The sequence below is a fragment of the Lactuca sativa genome, chromosome 2 (assembly GCF_002870075.4).
Source record: "Lactuca sativa cultivar Salinas chromosome 2, Lsat_Salinas_v11, whole genome shotgun sequence".
In the NCBI taxonomy this organism is placed as follows: Eukaryota; Viridiplantae; Streptophyta; class Magnoliopsida; order Asterales; family Asteraceae; genus Lactuca; species Lactuca sativa.
The window spans coordinates 19,403,994-19,426,464 of record NC_056624.2 but is presented as its reverse complement, the minus strand read 5'-3'; the positions used below and the strand labels follow the sequence as shown (position 1 = coordinate 19,426,464).

The 22,471-nt window shown below is 31.0% G+C and overlaps 1 protein-coding gene across 1 annotated transcript; it reads left to right on the top strand.

The window, feature by feature from the left end:
- The first annotated feature begins 60 nt into the window (after nt 1–60).
- Nucleotides 61–10,343, top strand: LOC111917457 (GDSL esterase/lipase EXL3). The gene is made up of 5 exons (XM_023913146.2): nt 61–369; nt 7,925–8,055; nt 8,441–8,674; nt 9,355–9,610; nt 10,041–10,343. The coding sequence occupies exons 1-5, from the start codon at nt 84–86 to the stop codon at nt 10,229–10,231; spliced, it is 1,098 nt and encodes a 365-aa protein (XP_023768914.2). The 5' UTR covers nt 61–83; the 3' UTR covers nt 10,232–10,343.
- The last annotated feature ends 12,128 nt before the right edge of the window (nt 10,344–22,471 follow it).

Genomic DNA, 22,471 nt, shown 5'->3' with positions numbered 1-22,471 from the left:
ATTATGTATATATAGCTTATCAACTCTCACTTTGTTACACTCCATATTTACATTTCATTTGGAGACATTCTTTCTTTCACGTGATGCAGCCTGTAACTTTTATGAAACTTACATACTCTTCATTATGGCTCACCATTATCTTCTTCTCTCTTACTTTTTTTGGTGATCATGGTGGAGCTAGGGTGACATTGCCACAAAATGTAGTAGTGCCAGCAGTTATAGCCTTCGGGGACTCGATTGTGGATCAAGGAGCCAACAATAATCTAAACACTTTGATTAAAGCAAATTTTTCTCCCTATGGAAAGGATTTTGTCGGTGGAAAACCAACCGGAAGATTTACGAATAATAGGACCCCAGCAGATATGATTGGTAAAGCTTCATTTTCTATATTTTTAATGACTTAGTTAGAATAGCTCGTATGCATTATCAATTGAGATCAAAGTTTAGATAATTTAAAAAAAAAAAAAAAAAAAAGTTAAGACCCATGAGAATCGATAATTTATAGTTGAATAACGACATATTATTTTGTTTTTCTTTTCAACATTTTTTATTATTATTTAAAAACGTATTAAAACTAATGTTTTTTACTCTCTAAAATTAAATAACAATACGGATACATTTTTAGTACAAAAAAGTTATGTTATATTATTCATAGCTAAATAAATAATTATGATTATTCAAATGTTAACATTGTAAAATATTTTTTATTTAAAACATATATCAATATTAATATGTATTATAAGAATGAAAACTAGTCATTTTGAAATATTTTGATTATTTTTTATGGATAATAAAGAAATGTACAAAAAATAGAAAATATCCATTTTCAGGATTTTTTTAAGTTATTATCTGATAAAAATAAATTAAGTTCATAAACTAGTTTATTATAATTTAATGTTTGGTAAAATCATAAATGGGTTTATGATAGTTTAAAATATGATATTGATAAGCTACTAATAAACTAAAAATAGCTTATAAACTAGTTTGACAACAAAATATTTAATTTTTTGATGTTCTAAATTTGAACTGCTCAAGTATTAAATTTATTATTTTCCTTTCCTTTTAACATAGGTGATGGGCATTTTTCTTTTTACTTTTTCGTTAAAGTACTTTTTATAATAATTAATCAAAGTAGAAAAAAATAAAAAAACAACTTTTTACTTTTCCGTCGTTGCATTTATAGGTTGTTCAAAAATACATACAAACTCTCCTTATTTATCAGCATTCAACAATAGTTTTTAGTTTTTGAATAATAAACTACAAATACAGAATTAAACTTTATATATTGGAGTTGTATAAGCTATAATAGGATATATGTCGCAAATTTTGATTCTACATTATTTTTGTTAACATAAGTAGAAATTCCATCAATATGATGTTGCACATTCTAGTTCAACTGATAGTGATTTGGGTTACTTGGAGTACCTATTATTTTATATTTTATAATCATAATTTTTCTAATATCCTGGATATTGATTATCACTTTTATATATATATATATATATATATATATATATATATATATATATATATATATATATATATATATATATATATATATATATATATATATATATATATATATATAATTTTTCATCCCGAACACCAAGAGTTATTGTCCGATTGATCTGTTTGAGCCGATCCTATCTAATCAATTGAAACAAATAGACTTCGGTTTTTAAGTCCAATATTATCTAACCATATTATAATCATTCAGTTTTCAAAAATAAAATCATTTAAAAAAAATGATAAATTGAATATTATTATATTAGTCAAATCTATAATAAAAAGTAACGAAAATATTCAGTTTTGAATTAAAGTTTATGAACAACTGTTAGAAGAATATATATTATAATTCAATATTTAATAGATTAAATTTTTTTAATACAAATTATATATATTAAGTTATTATATTCGATGAAATTTACTAATCTATTAAAAAATAATTTAGCAATTTTATAAATGAATAAACATTTATAATACAAATAAAAAATATAAATAAATACATAAATTATTATTTTTGGGTTTGTTTGTACTATTTACTTTTTATTTTATAAATCAAAACCAATTTATAATCCAAATAATTAACTACTTCACAAATTAATAAAAAAATCCTAATATTCAAACCAAGTCAGTCGTTAAATTATCTAATATGATTTTATCCAAATATATAAAAGCACTACTTGCCACAACGTAAATTTATTAAGACCAAATTTATATTTGAATTATTTTTTCAATTTTTTTTTGTTTGGCTTAGATTCTTTTTAATTTAATTACCCAGAGTTTGTGATCACCATGAGTTTCTAGCAAATAAAAATTGAAAGATTTTTTTTGGGATTAAAGTTGAATTCATTTGTCTTTTAAAGTTTTAATAGGTTAAAATATTAAAAATATAGTTAAACCAAAGGAATTACATACAAATTGGTTTATTTTATAATTCAAAGCTGTATTTATTGATAATTTTTTGAAGAAAAATAACGTTTAGAGATTAAAATAGGAAAACAAATTTAAGATTAAACAAAAACAAGACAATTTGTTAACACGGCAATAAGGGTTCAAAGGTTATGCTAAAAAAAACTTTTTTAAAAGATTTTATTACATTGTTTTCCATAAAAACATGATCATTTGAGGCTATTTTTTGTGGTGTTTTTTTGGAAACCGCAATTTGTATTAAAAAGAACCCTCTGACTAGCAAGTAACTAGCAAGGGCCCAAAAGAACCCACGAACTAGCAAGTAACTATAGGTTAGCGTTTGGGATAAAATTCATGACCTAGACTAGCAAGTAACTAGCAAAGGCCCAAAAGAACCCACGAACTAGCAAGTAACTATAGGTTAGCGTTTGGGATAAAATTCATGACCTGTTATTAATAAGTTATTGTTAGACACATTATTAGTCAAATTTGTTAACTCTAACCTATAACTAAGGTTATTCAAAAAGTCCAATCAATTGTTATATATTAAAAGGATTTGACTTTTATTTTTATTTTTTTCTTATCTATTCAATAAATTGTTTAGATTATATTTTTATTTTTTTTAGTTGTAGTTTTTTTTATTATGTATAAGCTTTATATTTAATATATTTACACACACCAATATGTATTAAATATATATAAAAAATGTTTTTAAATTTAGAGAATCACCTAAATATATATATATATATATATATATATATATATATATATATATATATATATATATATATATATATATATATATATATATATATATTAAAAGGTAATTTCAGTGGGTGTGTTGAATTCTATTTTCGAGTTATTTATGCATTTATCATGGCTGCATTTTAATAAAAAATAGTTGTGTGGCCGTGGAATATATGAGTTTATTAAAAAAAACTAAATATGAATATCAATAACATTTTGAAAAGACAAAATTATAAAAATGGTCCATGTGGTTTGCCAAAAGTCACAAAGTCAGTCCTTATTAATTTTTTTATGTAAATGGTCCTTGTGGTTTGAAAAACTTGCACGGATGGCCCTTTTTACTAACGCCGTTAATATTTAGCCGTTAATGACTGAATTCGTAAGGCCATTTTCGTCTTTTCAAATATAAAGGGACTGAATTCATGACACTTGGTAAACCATAGGGGCCATTTTTGTAATTGGTCTAAAAAAAATTAATTGAATGGAAGAGGATTCGAACCAATGACCTCTTCTCCTAGTCCCAAATCAACCTAAGCCTTAAACCACTAAGTTGCATTCAAACTTGTTTTAAAATTCCGAAACATAAGTTATATTACGTGAAATCGCAAAAAAAGATAAATAACATAATAAATTACAATTTTTTTACATAATTATTTTTAGTAAAAACAAATTGTAATTTTACTTATTGAAGAAAAAATGAATTTTTACAACTAGTTTATATGTTTTTTGAACGTATTTATTTTACGTAAAATAATTTTTTTATGTATTTAAAAACTACGTTTTTGTATAATACATTATTATGTTCTTATAATCTTTTAATATACTTTTACATTATGGTAAGGTTTTTAATTGGTTTAAAGCAACACTACAAATATTTTGTTTTTACATAAAAACATTAAGAACTTGAAAATATAACGTAAAAAAATACTTGAATATTCGTCTTAAATCAACTAAATATGTTAAGATAATATAAAAGTATATTTTATGATTTTAACAACGTAATAACGTATTATATGAAAATATATTTTTTAAATACACAAAAAACATACTTCACATAAAATAAATATATATACAAAAAAATTACGTATTTTTTAGGATTACGTTTTTATATAATATGTTATTATATTTTTTTTATGTATTTAAAAGTATATTTTCAAATTATAACAATGTCATAACATTTTATACAAAAATGTATATTTTAAATATATAAAAAAACATATTTTCCATAAAATAAATACGTAAAAAAAATTGTTTTTCTAGGTGAGAAAAAAATGTTTTTCTACGTAAAACAAATACTTAAAATAAATTGGTTTAAATTTTTTTTTTTACAGTACATTAAAAATATATTTTGTTTTATTATTATTTTTTTGTAATAATATGTTTTTTTTTATTTATAAATGTTAATGTAATTACGATTTTACATAATATAAGTAAGATTTCAGAAGAATAAACTAAGTTAGTTTGCAGCTTAGTGGTATAAGGTTTAGGTTGATTTGGAACAAGGGATTTAGTGGTATAAGGTTTAGGTTGATTTGGAACAAGGGATTTATGTCTTAGGTTCGAGTCTCCCTCCTATCATTTCCTAGCATTTTTATTATTTTAAGACCATTTACAAAAATGACCCTTGTGGTTTTCCAAATGTTACGAATTCAGTCCCTTTATACCTGAAAAGACAAAAATGCTCTTACCTAACGGCTGAATACTAACGCTGTTAGTAAAAAGGGCCATCCGTGCAAGTTTTTCAAACCACAAGGACCATTTACATCAAAAAAAATTAATAGGGACTGACTTTGTGACTTTTGACAAACCACAGGAACCATTTTTGTAATTTTGTCTTTTGAAAATTAGAAATTATAACAAAAGTAAGAAAATGTTTGATAAGCTGTTCATTATCTTTTTAATTAAAACAATAATTAAATTAAATCATTTTGTTTCAATTTAGAAATTTAGAAATTAAAATGAAAGTTGTATTAATTAAATTGATATTTATTTATTATTATATTATTAAAATATGCGAAATTTAATAAAATAGAAAAAAATCCATATTATGACATGTATAAAAAATTCAATTTAAAATAACCACAAAATAACAGGTGACAAAATAAATGAAAGTGTGACAACAACGAAAATAAAATTAAAAAAACATTAAATATATTTAAATAAAACATCATAAAAATAACAAAAATTAAATCAAAATAATAAAGGTAAATAATAATTAATAATGTAAGTTAAAATATTTTAAGATAATTGATTTAACAAAATTAAAGTAGTTTATATCAAATCTTTATTGATTTTGTTAAAATAAAAAAATATATTGATCAGATGTTTAATAGAAAGAAATACTATATTTGGGTTTTTTTAAAGATCAAATTTTAAAATTATGTACTTCTAAGTATTTTTTTTTTTTTTTTTTATTGTGGGGATAACTGACCCACGTCTCGTGAAATTTATCGCATCTTCACTTTTTTATGGTGCTTGAAACTTTATTATAATTAGGTTATGGGTTTCATTTAAAACGTCGCCTTCATAAACAAAAGTGAACGAGAAAAGCCTCATCACAAGTATATGTAATAAATACATTAACGCGTAGAAGTTACGACTTCTCCTATAAATAAGCTTTAATTTACAACTTCCAACCAATTTAATTGCACCATCATTCCATAATACTTGATTTTATTTCATCAACTCATCAATATTCGAATGTTTATTAAACAAAATTATATATAGTTACTAGCGAATTAAATTTACAATACATTTTTGATATAATACAAAATTATCCAAATCCCCTGCTCATGCCCTTTTAATTAATTGAACTCCAATGTAATACACGAGGTGACGCTAATGATGTAAACTGAAACTATATGTTCCCTGCTAGCTCCTTGCTAGTCGGGATTTTTTTGTTTCCTTTCTTATTTAATATATTTGCCGTTTCCAAAAAAATCCAAATCTCCTACTTATTTTTCTATGTTTAGCCAAAAAAAATAATAGTTAGTCAAAATTAGCCACAAAAACCGTAGGTCATTAAGAAACCTACGATCAACATGAAGTTGATGACGGTCAACGGGAGGTTGACTACGGTTTGGGATATTTGGGCTACTTTTTTTGGGTCGACTTCTAATTAAGGGCCGGTTGGCTCAGAATATATAATATTTTTTTAATTGATTTTTTTAGTTTGTGTGTGTTTGAAGCATGGAAATCTCTCTCAATGAAACATCTAAAAAACAACAATGTGCATCTCCAAATCTTGAACTTTTTATTTGTTTTTCTTGTTTAATAGAATAAGTAGTAGATATGTTTTATTATGAAAAAACGAATATATATATATATATATATATATATATATATATATATATATATATATATATATATATATATATATATAACCATATGTTACTAAGAAACTTACGGTTTACAAGCCTTCAATGGACAACACGTGCATTAAATACTTGTACACATACGTTTCTTAAGTACCTACGGTTTTTGAAAAAAAAATTGTTTTTGTTTTTTTTTTCTATATTTTTTGCTTTGTTGGTTGTATAAACATCATATATAATGCAATGTTATTTTTTTTCTAACAAAAAAGAAAAAAAACGTTAGTTTTTTTGACCAAAACAGTTGACCATTTATGGTCTACGGTTTGGAATACCTTAGACTTTTAATAGGAAATCGTAGAACGCAAAATGGCCTACGGTTTTGTTTTGGAGGAATGATTTTTTTTTAATATAAAAGACGAAACCGTTGATGAATGAGGCGAAACAGTAGATGAATCTTTTTAGTCTAGAGTTTTGATACTTATTTTGGGCTAATTGTTAAATTATAGCTAAAAATAGAAAAGTCATTATGGAATTAGGATGGATTAGTAATTTTCTCTACATTTTTTACATTATTATAATGTATGTATTTTTTTTCATTTATTTATAAAATAATATAATCAAAATATTAAGGATTTTTTTATAAAATCGAAATTCATGTTCTTAAGATTTTTAACATTAGCATAAATCATACACACGGAAGTATGCATACATATGAATTTACTTCAAAGAATACATTGTGACGAATTGCTTCAAATTAAATCTTCATTTTCAAAAATATAAAAAACATAAACATCATAATCAAAAGAAGGGACAAATCATCACTGTAATTTTTGTGATTATTTATTTGATCGTACATATAACTTTGAAGTTCTTTTGTTTATTTTTATACACATAATAGCATAGAGATTATAGTATTTCCACATACGTAATTATAACTTGAACTATTTATTTTCATTCTCACAAAAAAGTTTTCACTCAAAAGCTAGTAAGATAGACAAATCTCTCACCCTTTTTATACACACTGCAGCAAGACCAATCCCTATACCAGCTGTAAGTTACAATGACGAGCACAAAATATTGAACATGTCTGATTATAAACCTACTTTTTTATGAGCTAGACATGACAATACATTTTTTCCTAATTCACCTCCAATAGAGACTCGATGTCAAAAAGATTTCAACATATTGATTACCATTTTATAGGGACTAGGAAAATAGACATTTCTATGTTGGGCCAAAAAAATGACTTGATAAGGAAAGAAAAAAGTAATTCATTTAATTAGTTCATTTCTTCAAATATATGAATTACTTCCTCTCATATACCAGGTCAAAATATTCATTTAATTTGCAAACACCAAAGCCTTCAAGCCACATTATTCTGAATATATTGCATTCAATTGAAATTTTATTATTAAATAAATTTAATTAGAATATATCCATTGAATTTTCAGCTGAAGAACTAGGAGTAAAAGAAATTTTACCCGCATTCGATGATCTATCTCTTAATGATAAAGAGCTTCTAAGTGGTTTAAGTTTTGCTTCCGGTGGCTCAGGATATGATCCCGAAACTCCCAAGTTAGTGGTAATGTGCCATTTAGACTTACTTCTTTAGCTTTTATATAAAATATTATCTTTTTTTATTTATATAAATGATCTTAAACCGGAGAAAATACATAAAGATAAGTAAATTTTGTTAATTTTGTGGATATTTTGGTTTCACAAATGAAAGTAATCCAAGTTCATAACTTTAATATGTTGACCACTTTTACTTGATGTGACTATAGGAAATTAAAGTGGTTACAATTGAAAATTTTATGAAGTTTAGTTAGCTTCAATGAAATTTATTGAAAATGAACTTGAATGAGTATCGTTGATGAAGTTGAAATGTAATCGCTAAATCACAATAATGGAAAAATACAATGGCTTTCATTGACACAATTGAAATATCTAAAAATATTTTGTATCAGGGGGTTTTGTCTATGGCAGACCAATTAAACAATTTCAAAGGATATATTGAGAAGCTCAAAGGTATTGTGGGGGAAGAAAGAACTCGATTTATATTGGCAAATAGTTTGTTCATAGTGGTTGCAAGTAGCAACGATCTTGCTAATACTTACTTCACACTCGGTGTAAGGAAATTGCATTATGATATATCCTCTTACACGGATTTGATGGTATCATCGGCTTCTAACTTCATACAGGTATATTATTATTATTATTATTATTATTATTATTATTATTATTATAGTTTGTCTTAAGTGGGCACATGTGTTTTCATCATCTAGTAAGATTTAAGATTATGATCTAAAGATGGTCTTTTCGAGGTCCCATGCGTAATCTATTAAACTTATTAGCCCAAATCCCAAATTAACGGTTTGGTTGAAATTTTGTATTTGTTTAATTAAAAGGGTCAAGTCGTTTGATTTTCTTATTTAAATAAAAAAGTTGGTCTATAGTCGAAACTTCTAATCAATGCCAACCTAGAAAGCCATCAAAATATAAATTTATTACTATTTTTTCATTTATAAAAATCATATTTTGAATATTATTTAAGCAATTATGTTGTATTTGTGTTTACTTTTAAATCTGAATGAGTCAATTAACATAAAACTCATTTATATAACATTGTGAGTTCGAAAAATAAGATAGATTAGTCAACCCGTTAATCTAATCAACAAACCAGCTTGTAAATCTCAACTTGTTTAATTACACATGTTGTGTTGGATTAAAACTATATGACCGTTTTAGTTACAAAGGTCAACCGAACTCAACCTAACTCATTTCAAGCTCTACTAAAGACCATATTGATCCTTATATAGCTTTATATTTAAAAGTAATATTCCGATGTAATATTGTTATTAACACATTTGAGCTATTGAAGGATATATACAACCTTGGATCTAGAAGAATTGCAGTCTTTGGTGCACCTCCATTAGGGTGCTTGCCAGCACAAAGAACACTTAATGGTGGTGACCTTAGAGTTTGTGCAGAAGATCAAAACAATGCAGCACAATTATACAACAACAAGTTACAACCAGAAGTTGAGTATCTCAATAGAACTCATCTAGAATCCAGGATTGTCTACATCGACATATACAACCCCTTGCTTGATATTATGCAACACCCTGGTCAATATGGTATTTTATATTTCTTATTTTAATGCTCATACCCATGTCTTTTATTTGTTGTGCCTAAGGTCATAACTTAGATGCGTATCGGATGATATATCTTAGGATAAAACAAATGAAACTAGCTAGCATTGGCAGTTGTAGGTGTTTACTTATTTTTGGTTTTCATTATTTGGATTTCCATAAATAACACCTTTTTGTTTGGAATAAAAAAATATTAGGTTAATGTCATAAGTGGATAACAAACTATTTGATATTTCAAAAATACCATTATTTTAAAACATGTAGTATCATAAGGTAATCAATTAGAACATTTTACTCATAAAATAACTTTATTTCAATGGTATTTTGTGAACAAAAAATGTTTCTATTACTTACCTTCGCATATTTTTTTAAATAATTACTGTTCTTTCTCAAAAGTTAGAAATTTATATTTCAGGACTAGAAGTTGTGGATAAAGGTTGTTGTGGCACTGGAAACTTAGAGGCTGCTATTTTATGCAATCGGTTCCTCCCAACATGTGTTGATCCTTCAAAATACCTATTTTGGGATAGTTATCATCCAACCGACAAAGGATACAACATCCTCATGAATCAAGTGGTAGGAAAATATGTTAATGATTTCTTTTAAGTTTATATGGAGGTATTAATAAAAGTTTGCATGCATTGTAAAACTTAGTGGACGAGCTTCCTTCTTGATTTACCAATTTCCATATAATCATCATATTCTTCAATAGACTCATCCTCAGAGAATAATAAATATATAAAAATCCTTTTATTATTATTATGTATGTATAACCGAAATAGCATGAATTTATGAAACACCTCTCGCACGAGTGGTTTAAAATAGTTTATAAATCCTAAATCGAATTAGTTCAAAAAAATTTAAAGATTTGAAGTACGAAAGTAAAGTACCAAAAGAGTATAGATTTTAGTGTGGATAGTAGTAACAATCAATAACAAAAGATTATTCAAATGCTACCATACAAGTGGCATTCAAAATGCCCATGTCATCCTCAATTCAGCTCTCTACAAATCTCTAATCTGAAAACACGTCAAAATAGAGGTTTTAGGCTTGGATAGTCTAGTGAGTATACCTAGTGGTGTTCATAAATATCCGCATCCGAATATCCGATCCGAAAATTCTGAAAGCTCGATCCGAAATTATCCAAAATTTTGGATATCCGGTTTTTCGGATATCCGGTTATTCGGATTCGGATTCGGATAATGATTTTAAAAAAATTCGGATATTTCGGATATCCGAACTACATATATTCATAATTTTAGTTATTTTTCAATATTTTGTTAATCAATGACTTTAATGTAAGTTGCAAAGTGGCTAATTAAATTAAAAAGCTAAAGGAGTCGTATTTTGATATTTATTGTTCATATCCATGATAAACCATCATCAGAACATCATCCATCCATACGTTTTTATATAAAATCAAATTAGGAATTTAGTGATTAACCAATCAACCTATTGTAAAACTTGAAGAACATGTCTAATATTATAAACTATTGTGTCTATTTGTTGTACATATCTCATGTAAATCTAAATTTTAGGAGTCAAAACTTGTGGAGTCTATTATTTGGCCAATCATTGTTTTAATGTAGTTTTTGTTTCATTGATAGTAATGGTGTTATGGTTTTCAACTTGTTTCATAGTTAATCTTTTCATGGGTTGTTATTATTTTATAAGTTAGTACTTAACAGTTCTAAACTTACGATTTCAAAATTACAAATTTCGGATATCCGATTTAGGTATCCGAATCCGTATCCGAAAATTCAGATATCAAAAATCCACTATCCGAAATTTCGGATATCCAATTTTGAACACCCTATGTATACCTGATATTGACTCTTAAAGATTTTCGGACAACTATCCCAACTCAAAATCAAAACCACTGAAATATAGTTATAATATATTTGAAGTTGCCAAAAATTTAATAATCCAAATTATGGAGTACTATAGACCAAAAATACAAATTCAAAGTTTTTAGCAACACATAATCCAAAGCCAAAGGGTATATACTCATAATCTAGGTCAAAGGTTCAAGAGAAACAAATAAGCCAACAACAGTTAACTAATAAAGATTAATCAATTTCCAAGATATTTTGAAATGGGACAATTTAATCAACAACAAAAATAATACATATGCATCTATCAAAATCTGAAGTCTATGAAATTCTGAAGCTGAAAAAGTTAGTTAGATTAGGATTCATGCATGGTAGAATCACTTTATAATGACTATATTTATGGTATAATCACTTTATAAAATACATATTCAATGTCCGTTCAACGACAAGTTGTGTTTCTTGTGAACCATCACACAAACTCCAAACAAGGGCCATCAAGCCTAGCTTAGGCATAATGTTGATTATCTAAAAATCTAATCACTCTAAATAAGTTTGAATCCTTCATGGAGATCATGAATGACCCCCAATGTCTCACATCCTATATGAATGCCCAAGTAGGATGTTCAAATATAATTTAATTCAAATGCACCTTTTAGATGAATAATTCTTTTTCTAAATATATACTATTTCATAAAATGCACAAAATATACATATAGAAAACACATTCCACCTTAAATTTTCTAGAAAAAAACAAACACACCTTAAGTCTTCTACCTATATATTTCATACAAAACATTCGATCAAACACATTACAATGGTCCATTTAGTTCTTTATTAATTTCTTATTTCTAAATGTGAAAATTCTTGAAACAACCCAAAAATATAGACCAAAAATTTCTTTTTAAATCATTTATGAAAAGCCATAATCCATCCATATCATAATAAAACCACAAGTCATGTATCTCAAAACATCATCAATTATGTCAATGTAGGAAATTCACATATCATAAATAAGAGTGAATTCTCCCAGGCTAAAACAATGGTGTGTGCCATACAATCATCCTGAGCTATTCCCCTTACTAGTGGAAGTAGAGGTTACAAACGGGTCGTGTCGTGTCGGGTTCGTGTCGTGTTGAAACTTAAACAGGTTGGAAATATGTGACACGGACACGACCTGTTTATTAAACGGGTCAAAAATTGTTGACCTGAACTCGACACGTATAAAATCCTCTAACCCGACACGACCTGTTTAACTCGTGAAATATGTTTAACCCGTGCAACCCGTTTAACATGTTTTACCCATTTAAAGAATAAAATTTTCTAAATTTTACATCAGGAAAGTAAACAACCAAATCAGTAGATAAAAACTTAAAGTTCACAAGTTAAAGCATTAAACATTCAAAGTATTAAGAGAAATTTACAATCCAAAATAATAGCAAGTTTCCACAACTAAAAACATCCACAACATTAAAATAAAAAATACAAGTAATACGAGAATTCAACTTCAAATCTTTAACCTAAACCGGATTGTTGAGTTTGAATACTAGGAGCACTTGATACATCACTTTCATCTTCATTCACATCGCCAATCTTCATTGTTAAAGTCTGTTTTCATAACGCCTCAATATCTGGATGCATTGAACCTACAAAATACAATAAATTATATTAGCATTACTTTCATATTAAATGCAGTTTTTTTTATAAATGCAGTTTTCATAAATGCATAAATTTAAATGCTGTTTTTTTGTAAATGCAAAATTTTAACTCTTTAAAAAATGTAGATTTTACTCTTAATATTTGTTTAAATGCAGTTTTTTTTGTAAATACAGAATTTTATAAATGCAGATTTTACCTTCACTAAAAACCCAATCTCTAAGACAAAACAAGGCTTCAGCAGCATTTGCCTTCAACAAACTACGATAAGCATCAATAACTCTTCCTCCAATACTGAAAACAGATTCGGAAGCAACGGTAGATATTGGGATGGCCAAAATATCTCTAGCCATTTGAGAAACAATAGGATACCGTCCTTAAAGATGTTTCCAATACTCCAACACATTCAAATCACCCGTGCGAGGTAATTTTGGCTCCTCTAGGTAAGATTGCAGCTTAGATTTACCACCAGTAGTAAATTCACAGCTAAAGAAATCATCAAAATCCTAACAAAAATGTAGAAGTTAGGAAAATACAAAAGAAAAATTCGTAAAATAAGACAGACGCAAAATATTACCGTCATATATGTGTCCGACTTATCATTGGCAACACCGGAATGAGATGAGCTTTCATTAGCCTTGCTTGTAGCACTAATAGCCGTATACTCATCAAACAAGGAAAATATTTTTTTCTTAAACAAATCTAACTCAACATCAAAAGATGAACCATATATCTTTTTGAAAGCCCATTCAATAAAATAAAACTTGTAACCGGGATCAAAAACAATGGCAATGCCCATAATAGTGCTAAACTCACACCAATACTTGTCAAACTTCAAATGCATATTTTTAGCCATGTTCTTTATAAAAGTATCACCATTTTCCTTCTCCTCTTGCAAAAGCAATCTTAACTTTAAAACATTAGGAAAATAAAGATTGGAAGTTGGATACTTAGAACCTGAAAAAGCTAAAGTCACATCATGGAAAACTTGCAAATTTTTTCAATCCTACTCCACTCTTCGAAGCTTGGGCAATGAACATAGTTTGCATCAGTCTTTGCCAAATGAAGAATTGCTTTTTTGTGATATAATGCACTATCTAACTTGTGATATGTAGAATTCCAACGAGTTGGAACATCTTGCCTTAGCCCTCTTGTGGAATCTATGCCAACATATTGAACAGAATGCAAAAATGATTTTTTCCGAGCTTGAGAACCTTTGCAATACTTAACAGTATCTCTCACCTGAACGATAGCTTCATCTAATTCTTTTAAGCCATCTTGTACAATCAAATTAAGGATGTGAAAACAACAACGAACATAAAAATAATCACCATCAGACATCAAATTCAAATCAAACTTCAGTGATTAGCCATAGAATCATTTGCAGAGGCATTATCTAAGGTTATGGAAACTATTTTCTTATCAATTCCCCACTGTTTTAAAAATCCACAAACTCTTTCTGCTAAGGAAGCACCATTATGGGGAGGGGGTATAGAAGTAAAAGCTAAAATTCGTTTTTGCAAGCACCAATTATGATCAACAAAGTGAGCAGTCAATGAAATATACCCATCAGTTGTTACAGAAGTCCAACAATCTAATGTTAATGCTATTCTACCAGGAACAAGTCGCAACAAATCACAGAGCTTTGATTTCTCAATTGAATACATGTTGAATATTTCTTTTTTTTATGGTATTTCTGCAAAATGTTTTAACTTTTGGATATAAGTAAGCAAAACATTTCCTAATACCTTCATATTCTACAAATTGAAAGGGAAGATTATGTCTAGCAATAGCAACAACAACCAACTCATGAAATTCATCAGCATTAAAAGTAGGATATCTAGTACCCAAAGTCCCTTTCAAATTAGATTGTATAAGAAGCTGTCCAACATCTTTATAACTTTTGTGTTTCAAATCACAAGCCCTTTTATGCCTAAGTAGATTCCCTGTCCCGTGACTACTTTCAGCAATATACGTAGTCCCACATTTCTTGCATTTGCACAACATATTTCCCTTACTATCCGATTCTTTAAGTATTTCAAAGGATTTCCAAACACGAGAAGTAAGCTTACGTTTTCGTTTGACAGGTGGGTTACCAGACAGATTCGGTTTATGCATATTCCGATTAGAAATTGGTGGTACACTACCAACTTCCTCTTCCATCTCATCTCCTATTTCGTCATCAGAAACATCGATTTCATCACCAGACAAGTTGATTGGTTCATCCATGATTACCTAACTGCAACAAAAAAAAATAGAACACATAAGAGGAAAAGAAGACGAGAATCGATTGATATGTGGGAGGAAGTAAACCGATAATTGTTGCGACTCACAAGGAACGATTGATTGAACGACGTAAGAGGAAAAGAAGACGAGAATCGAGAGCTTTTTCATGGAGTGTGGAGTGTGTTCTGTGGTCACTGGTGTGCGGAAACTAGGAAAGAAATTAGGTCATCACGTAATTAGGTCAAAAAATCTTTTTACTAGCCTAATACCTTTGAACACAATAACAGCCCAATATGTTACTTTAGCCCAATACACTCTATAATTATATATATATATATATATATATATATATATATATATATATATATATATATATATATATATATATATATATATAAACGGGTTATTTTCGTTTCGTTTTCGAGTTGAAAATCTTAACCCTAACCTTACCCGTTTAATAATCGTGTCGTGTCGTGTCAACCCGTTTAATTAAACGTGTCGAAATCTCTAACCCAAACTCATTTATTTCGTGTCGATTTCGGCTCGAGTTTCGGGTCGTGTCAATTTTTGCCACCTCTAAGTGGAAGTACCAGAAACAAAAACTGAAAACTGTAAGCACGAAGTTTAGTGAGTCTCCCCAACTACCACATACCATACACATAACACATAACATATCTTAGGCCCCACCCCTGCTACATTGAGTCAGGATCGGCATCGGCTTTCCCAACATTGGGCCCCGCCCGACATCGAGCCTCGCCTGACAACTAGCACATCTCGGAATACATGTGAACACAATCAATAATACACATAACCTAAGCATATATCATTAACATTTAAACATTCCTCGGGCCCATCGTGGCATCGAACTGTAGTCCGGAAACATACTAACATTCCTCGAGACAGCCCTGGCATCGGACCGGAGTCCGGAAACATACAAGTATAAACACATGCAAGAATTACAAAGACATCAAGCATGCAATCATTCCTCGGGACCTCCCCGGCATCGGAACAAAATCCGAAAAAGCATATAAACCTACATCAGGCCCCGCCCAACATCGGACCGTAGTCCGGAACTACTACTAACTAAACGGGTCAGCCTTGGTACTTGAGACCTATTCCTACTGTAGGAAGCTCACCTCGAATGCTAGCAGTGAAATCTCATGTGAGGGATCTCTGACGACTGCTCCAACGACTCCCCGACTATCAATTTTACAATAATACTTAATCACAAATCTGCTAACTCTTCTTAGGGTAAAACGACAATTTTACCCCTGGTCAAAGTCAACGTCCTGGTCAAAATCAAAGTCAACTCCCAGTCAACCAAACTCGTCGAGTTACCTCCTAACTCGACGAGTTCCTGTACTACTCAGACTCGTGGTCAGCCGAGTCAACTCGTCGAGTCCCTTCGTAGACTCATTGAGTTCTACCTGGCATGCTATCGGGACAACCCAACTTCAACTCATCGAGTCCCTTACTGGACACGCCGAGTTCACATGTCTGTTTGGCTAACTTAATGGTTTAATCCCCTACACTTCAAATCCAAGCTTTATACTTCACATCAACCATGAAAATTTCCTTTTGAGGGTAAAGTTTCTGACTTTACCCATTAATACCACTTCTTAGAGGTTTTAACTCAAACCCTAATTCCTTGGGACCTAGAACTTGGTCCATATGCCCTCCATACACCAAACTCAAGCTTACAACCTCATATCTAAACCCCTAGCACTACTTGGATAGGAAAAGTTCCCACCTTTCCCACATGCATGGCCTTTTGGGCTAAAAAGGTCAATATGACTCTCTAAGGATTGCATGGGGGCTATAGTGGCATAAATTTTGCACCTTCATGTAATCTCAGCCCCTCTAGGTACTAGATTTGGAAGAATACCCACTTGGGTCTGTAAGAACGTAAATTTTCCAACCAAAATTTTCATTTTTAACACAATAAAACTTGTATCATAATTCTCGAAACACTTATTTCTCAAATGTCAAAAGGAAACACAGTCCCATAATCATAAAAACGATCTTCTGTCGGTGTGTACAATCATGTCGGTGCCTTGCCGCGATCCTCGGAACTACCTGAAACACATAACACATAACACGGTAAGCATAAAAACTTAGTGAGTTCCCCAAAATACAACACACAACACAATAGCCACTCAAGACTATAACTCAGTTAGACTCTCTGGTCAATGTGTCTCAGTGGGACCCTCTGGTCCCACAACTCATATGGACCCTCCGGTCCCTCAACTGAGCATCATAATATAATACTCATAAAGCATAAGACAAGTAAAATAGCAGGATATCTCATTACACAGTTCATGCACATAAGAACCTTTGGTCACACACCCTATGGTCACACATAAGGTTTACCACACAAGGTAAGTATAGTGAGAAGACTCACCTCGTCAGATAATGAATGAAAATCCCATAATTGGGATCGTGATCTCTACTCCTGGGAGTAGCTCCTGCCTATCTAATTATCCCTAATTAATATTAGCCCTCAAGAAGCTGGACTAATCCTTTCCTATAATCTCACAGAAGGGGAAAAGACCATTTTACCCCTCCAATGGTCCAAATGTCCAAATGTTGACCAACCCCTAAAAGTCAATGAAAGTCAACTTCAGCCAACGGCCCAACTTTAACCAGACTCATCGAGTGCACTTGGGTGACTCGGCGAGTCATTGCGTGTCCTCTGAATCCTCCTAAGGCCTCACTCCACTCGTCGAGTTGACCTTTCACTCGACGCGTTACCACTGATCACGAAACACGGAGCAACCCAATCTGACTCGTCGAGTCCTTCCATGGACTCGGCGAGTTTCCTCCATGGAAATGCTCAAACGACATTCTAAGGCTAGATCTGTTTCTCTAACTTATAGATCTGACCTTCTAACACCCAAAAGTCACGTAAAGGTCTAAACTTGGCGTTCATGCATGGTGTATTTTGCATAATATACCATAAAATCCCCATAAATGCCTCTTAGCTTCAAACCCAAAGGTTTACTCAACCTAAGCTTCATATTCTCAACTCTCTGGACCTAGAAGGGTCCAGATCTATAACACAAACTAACAAGAGGGGTTTAAGGCATTCAAAACCCCAAAGATGAAGTGATTCAAGCCTAACCCCAAAATGGAATCTACACAATAGGGAAGGAAAGGGGGTCGATTTTGTACCTCAGAATGAAGCTCCTTGCTTCAATGACTCAAAACAACAACCCTCCTTGCTCCTTCTTGCTGAACTCTCCTCCTTCCTTGCAAAATCACAGCAAAAAGCTCAAGATAGCTCTTCCTCTCACTCAACACACTCAAGCTCGCCAGGGTTCTCTTTTCTAGGAAGGTAGCCGCTAATAAAGGCCATAAATGCCTTTAAATAGGGATATGTATCTCCCTTTGGCAGAGTTTTCGTATAACAACAGTTATCACGCCAACATTGATCGACCTCCTTTTGAAATGCTCTATGGGAGGAAGTGCAGGACCCCAATATGTTTGGGTGAGGTCGGTCAGTGAGTTATGGGGAGTATTGAGGTGGTACTCAAAGACTACCAAGTTATAGCACTTCTCATGTCTCCCAGTTGCAGAAGTGTTTGGTTGATGATTCCGCAGTGGTTCCATTAGAGGATATTCAGGTGGATGAGCGCCTGAATTACATTGAGAGATTGGTGGCGATCCTTGACGAGGGAACTCTATAGGAACGAAGGCATCACATAACCAGACTATTCTATCTTGCAATTCATGAAGATCCCTAGCCTATCACTAGCATGTTGTTCTATAACATAACATAATCTCAAATTATTATGTGGTATTTTGGGGTCAACTTACTGGCTCCGGCTAATCGTACACATCGCATCTTCCTTGTTTATATTGAAACCATTTGAAAATTGTTTTAAAAACCTTTTTCCTTAGTTTAAGATGGATTCACACGAGTGTTCCTCCAATTCACTCAAACCAAGGCTCTGATACCAACTTGTAACATCCATAAAAATTCATAATACTTAAAATTTTCAAAACAACCCTTTTTCTAAGGGAGTGTTTACAAAAACCATTGTTCCGAAAACATTATTTTAAAATCAGAATTTCATTCAACATAGTTTCAAAATATTCACATTATCAGAGTTTCCCGGAAATCATAAGTCCAAAATGCGAGAATGTGTACGATTACGCCTCCATATTGACACGATCCACTAAAGTACCTGAAACCATAAACCAAACTGTAAGCACGAAGCTTTGTGAGCTCCTCCAAAGTACCAACACACAAACAGATAACATATACAGATAACAACATGCTCAAATACTCATGCCTCGCCCAATCAGCCTCGGGCTGGAATACCAGGCATGTCTACGATGGGCTCAGTCATCCTCGGGATGGAATACCCTCGTATCATAAGCAGTTTGGTACAGTCAACCATCGGGTTGGGATACCTAACATGTCGAGTCCATTCTACCATCGGGTTGGAATACCCCATGCCTGTTGACTGACGCACAAAGCAGTCCAGTCTTACCATAATCCATATTATCATATCAGGTCCAATCAACCATTGGGTTGGAATACCCAAGGCCCAATCAACCCTCGGGTTGGAATGTTAATACAAAACGGGTCCATTCATCCTTGGATGGAATACCCTCAAGCCCTCAGTACGAGTCTGGCATACCGCATGGTCCTCAGCTCGTATTTGGAATTATCTTTCAGTTTGTTGGGTACAACACGGAGCAGTACAACCTCAATCCAACATAACATGCCGACATATAATAGATAAACATATAAACAGTCTATAGGTAGACAGACAGATCTAATATCACTACTCATAGAATCATCCTATAAACCATGATACCGATCTAACAGATCACTACTGAACAATAACATACTATTGTTGGATTAGTGTCTAAGTCTGTAACTATATTTGGTAAGTACTTGACCCGGTTGTGCATGGTCCTTTTGGGTTGCCTTTACCATAACAACTTGACAAGATGATTTGTAAAGAGGGAAGATATATTATTGTTAATATATTATGAGAGTAATATATTAAAGGAATAATAATATTATTTGATTGATATAAGTCATATATTAATTGAGAATTAATTTGGTGACTTAAAGAGGTTAATTGAATAAAGGGGCATAAACTGTCAAATGTGTGATAGTTGTGTTTTGGGCTATGTATCCTTATGGATATTAGGGTGGACGGATTTTAGGGTTAGGATACCTTAAAGTAGTCCAAGCCTCATATCTAGGAGGATCTTTGGATTGCTTAGGGCCTAAGTTATTCAATTAGGGTTAAAGGTGTAACCCTAGTATCTCATAGTATAAATAGACTCCATGGGTGAGGGAAATCAGCAATACTCTTGCAAGGAAGAACCCTATAGTCGATTTTTCACCTCCTCTCTCTCTCTCAAGATCATCCTCTTGCTAGTTGGTGTTTGTAAGCCATTAGAGGAGTGACAATTGTGACTCTAAGCTCCAATAACAAGAAGTCTCAAGCAAGCAACTCAAGGTATTCTTCTAGATCCGATTTCATATGATACGATTCAATTGTTTTCACTAGATCTAGATATGTAAGCCTTGGATACATTGCATGTTCAATTAGAGAAACCTAGATCCAAGCATTAGAGTTTGCATGTGCACATAGGAAAGTTCTTATGGCTCAAAGCCATCAGTGGTATTAGAACTTTGATTGATTTCTATTGAATTGATGCTTTGGTTAATTGCTTGTTTCTTGAAAACTTGATTTTTATGCTTCTGACTGGTGAACTCGGCAAGTTCCAATGTGGACTCGGCAAGTAGCTCCAACTCGGCGAGTTCACAGAGGAACTCGGCGAGTTCTAGCGCCAGAAAGAGTAGATTTTGGGATTTCTTGCTGTTTTGCTCGAGGATACTTGCCTTAATTGTTTTGGGTCATTAAAATCCGAATTTTATGATATATTGGAGTATATTCTTGACCAAACAAAAGATAATTACCATTTAATTGAATAATAATTTCCTTATATGATATTAATTGATTATTTGAATTAAATTGGTGAATTGTCTTGCAAGTAATATTGATTAGATCAAATTTAAATATTCGAATTAGTTGATTTGTATTATTTGCTATTTGATCCTCATGTTTTGAAAAGTTTAAAACTTGTCCTCAAGTTTTGAAATTTAAGTTTTGTGATTAAAAGTTTAATTTGAATAATTTAAATTTCAAACCCTAGAATTGTACAAGTTTAAAATTCAACACTATACTATTATATTATTACAAGCTTAATATATATATATATATATATATATATATATATATATATATATATATATATATATATATATATATGATTTAAAAGGGCTAGTCTTACCGTTTGTAGGCCTCATTCATGAAGCCAGTCTATAATGTGGGTATAAGGTTGTTGCCTATAAAATGGTGCTTAATGGGTGTACACTCACACCCACCGCTTGCTTGACTGGTGGAGGGTCATTAGCCGAATGGGTAGGATAGGGAAATCCTCTCCTCATTAATAAGTAGAATGAATCTATATAAAGTAACTAAATTTATTTCATAAAATTCCCAATCTTAGTTACTTTAGGAAAAGTGAATTGATGCAATCCCATGAAATTACACTTTGCACCCTTGTTAAGAAGTTAGTGGAGCGTGTGTGGTTAACCGGCACACTAATTGGTTCTAAGCAAAGGTGGCAAAGGGTGATTCATTGTTTGTCATAATTCGATGGAGCGTGTGTGGTTTACCGATACATCGAATAGATGACTGTAACAATGAAGGCACCATGTAGATTTGCATGGTTATTCACACCCGCTTTGTGATCCTCGGCATCCCAGTCACAAACTAAATGGGCATATACAGATTTAAACATGCCATTGAAAGGTTCAATGAAACTCAAAGAAATCTAGGAATTCTCATTACATTTAAAACTTAAGCTTGTGTTTTTCATAATGAAGAATTAGTGAATCTTCATTCACTTACCTCCAAATTATTTGCATGTTGGATCACGGCATCGCTTTTCTAATGTGTAAATAAAGTTGTTGGGTCCTAGCCCTATTTTTTTATTTTGGGTGTTAATTAGGGACTTAAATCTAATCAAACTTTGTTCCTTTGTATTTGTAGATGTCTAACGCGAACAACGCTGCTGCTAGCTCATTCACACTAATGAGCCT

What these genes read in the sequence shown, in the direction of transcription:
- LOC111917457 (XM_023913146.2), top strand. Translation starts at nt 84, where the DNA reads ATGCAGCCTGTAACTTTTATGAAACTTACATACTCTTCATTATGGCTC. An exon ending in CCGAAACTCCCAAGTTAGTG is followed by an intron (nt 8,056 to 8,440) that starts GTAATGTGCCAT and finishes ATTTTGTATCAG; the next exon opens with GGGGTTTTGTCTATGGCAGA. An exon ending in GCAACACCCTGGTCAATATG is followed by an intron (nt 9,611 to 10,040) that starts GTATTTTATATT and finishes TTTATATTTCAG; the next exon opens with GACTAGAAGTTGTGGATAAA.